Raw genomic sequence first — 1,802 nt, forward strand, 5'->3', positions numbered from 1 at the left:
TGAGGCTGATCCCCATGGATTTACAAACATATACACATTCAAGTCACTTGTTTTAAATAAATGCTTCTATTTTAATTCAGTTTTGGTCTTCATTGTAGCTGATGTGCAGGAGGATAATGAGGGGTTGACCTCTGGATACGGTCCTGGAACCAAACTGTCTAAAACTCGGTCAGTTTTTCAGAGCCTGAGTTAAAGTTTGGTGAAGTCGGAGCTGAAAGTCGATCTTCGAGCGCTGACGGATCAAATGTTTGAATGTTCTCCTCACCTCAGAGAAGAGGCCGAAACAAGCCAGAGAGCTGATGATGCAGTACGCCTCAGGGGGTCGAGCTCCTTTTCCTCCCGGCTGAAAAGTTCCAAAGTGAAAAAGCAGATTTCTATAAAAAGAAACTTTTTTTTCATCGTGTTTAATGAGGCGACTTTAATCCGCAGACTGACCAGCAGCCTCCTGCAGTATCCGTTCCTCCTGCTGCCGTCGATCTCAGTCAGGACAAAAGAGAAAGTCTCACTGCAGATAAATGAATATATGTTTATAAAAACCAGAGAAGGAAGCTGAACGCAGGTCGAAGCTGTGACTCGTACCTGTGGTATTCTGTTAAAGGAGCCCAGTTGATGCCTTCAGGGAAACAGAAGAGAGTAATCGCCTTTAAGGTCTTCTCCTCCTCCTCCTTCTGAAACCTCGCCATCACATCTCTCTGAAAACACAAGGATCCTGTTAGACCGACCAGAAATAATTAAATCAGCCGAATAATTTACAGGAGCAACTCGGCACTGATGTTGTTCCAAACAGGAGTTGGATGAAATATAATCAGATGAGTCGGATAAAACTGGAGAGCCGAACGTCCGCCGAAGAAGAAGCTGAAACTGAGCTGTTAAAGCTAAAACACGAGCTAAAAGCTAAAAGTCTAAAAGTCACAGAAACCAAAAGTCTCCAGAATGAGCTGGACAGGAACCAGGAAGCCTTCAGAGGCAGAAAGTGAAAATTAAAAATTAAAACAAGCCAACAATGGAGTGAATAACGCTGAGTCAGGCTTTTTAGCTCCGGGTCAGAATGACATCACGTTTCAGGGAAACTGCACACCTGTCTCAGCAGGTTTCACATATTTGGCTCTAATTTACTTCAACCCCCCCGGGTGATTTCTTTTTTTAACCTCTGACATGAAACACGTTCTGTCTCCTGGTGACTTCCTGTTAGACCAGAGAACCGTAAAACAACAGCTTCTCGTTTGTCCTGCACAGCTGAAGTCATCTTATCGCCTCTGAAACTCAGAGAGCTCAGTTAGAAGTTAGAAGTTTATACGGAGAAAATACGGCGGTGAAAGTTCTGTCAATCAGGATAATCGAAGCCAACTGGACTCCTTTTAGGATCTGAAGAAGTTTAGCACTTCCCTCTTTCTCTATCTTAGTTAGTAATTCTTATGTTGGCCGTATAGCAGGTCTTTGGTACTATTTAGAAGGTTCGGTACCGTTAGTTTAGCATTCTCATGTTTTCCTGTACATTTAGTTTAGTTTAGTTTATCTTAGCTCATACTTTAGATCAGGGGTGTCAAACCCAGGGACACAAGGGGGCCAAAATGAAAAATTTGGTCCGAGCCAAGGGTCAATCACGATCAATATTTATTAAAAATTACATAAATTAATTAGTTTTAGATGCATGATGTCAAATCCTTCATATAGAAATATCAATGACCTTTTCCCAGTTACAGATTATACAGAATTTAGAGCAAACAGACTTTAATGAACACAGACAAATAGCTCAAACTTCAAAAAGCTCATCATTAGCTGTCATTTCTTACGCCTCACTC

The 1,802-nt window shown here is 41.7% G+C and overlaps 1 protein-coding gene across 1 annotated transcript in view; it reads right to left on the minus strand.

Annotated features, from left to right (window-relative positions):
- Positions 1-1,802, minus strand: part of LOC108228618 (DENN domain-containing protein 2D) — a gene marked incomplete in the record, with an annotated part of 28,690 nt that overhangs the window by 7,925 nt on the left and 18,963 nt on the right. Inside the window, 3 exon segments of the mRNA XM_037976855.1 lie at positions 266-343; positions 436-505; positions 580-692. Coding sequence (XP_037832783.1) covers positions 266-343; positions 436-505; positions 580-692 — 261 coding nt within the window.

The sequence above is a fragment of the Kryptolebias marmoratus genome, linkage group LG8 (genome assembly GCF_001649575.2).
Source record: "Kryptolebias marmoratus isolate JLee-2015 linkage group LG8, ASM164957v2, whole genome shotgun sequence".
Classification (NCBI taxonomy): Eukaryota; Metazoa; Chordata; class Actinopteri; order Cyprinodontiformes; family Rivulidae; genus Kryptolebias; species Kryptolebias marmoratus.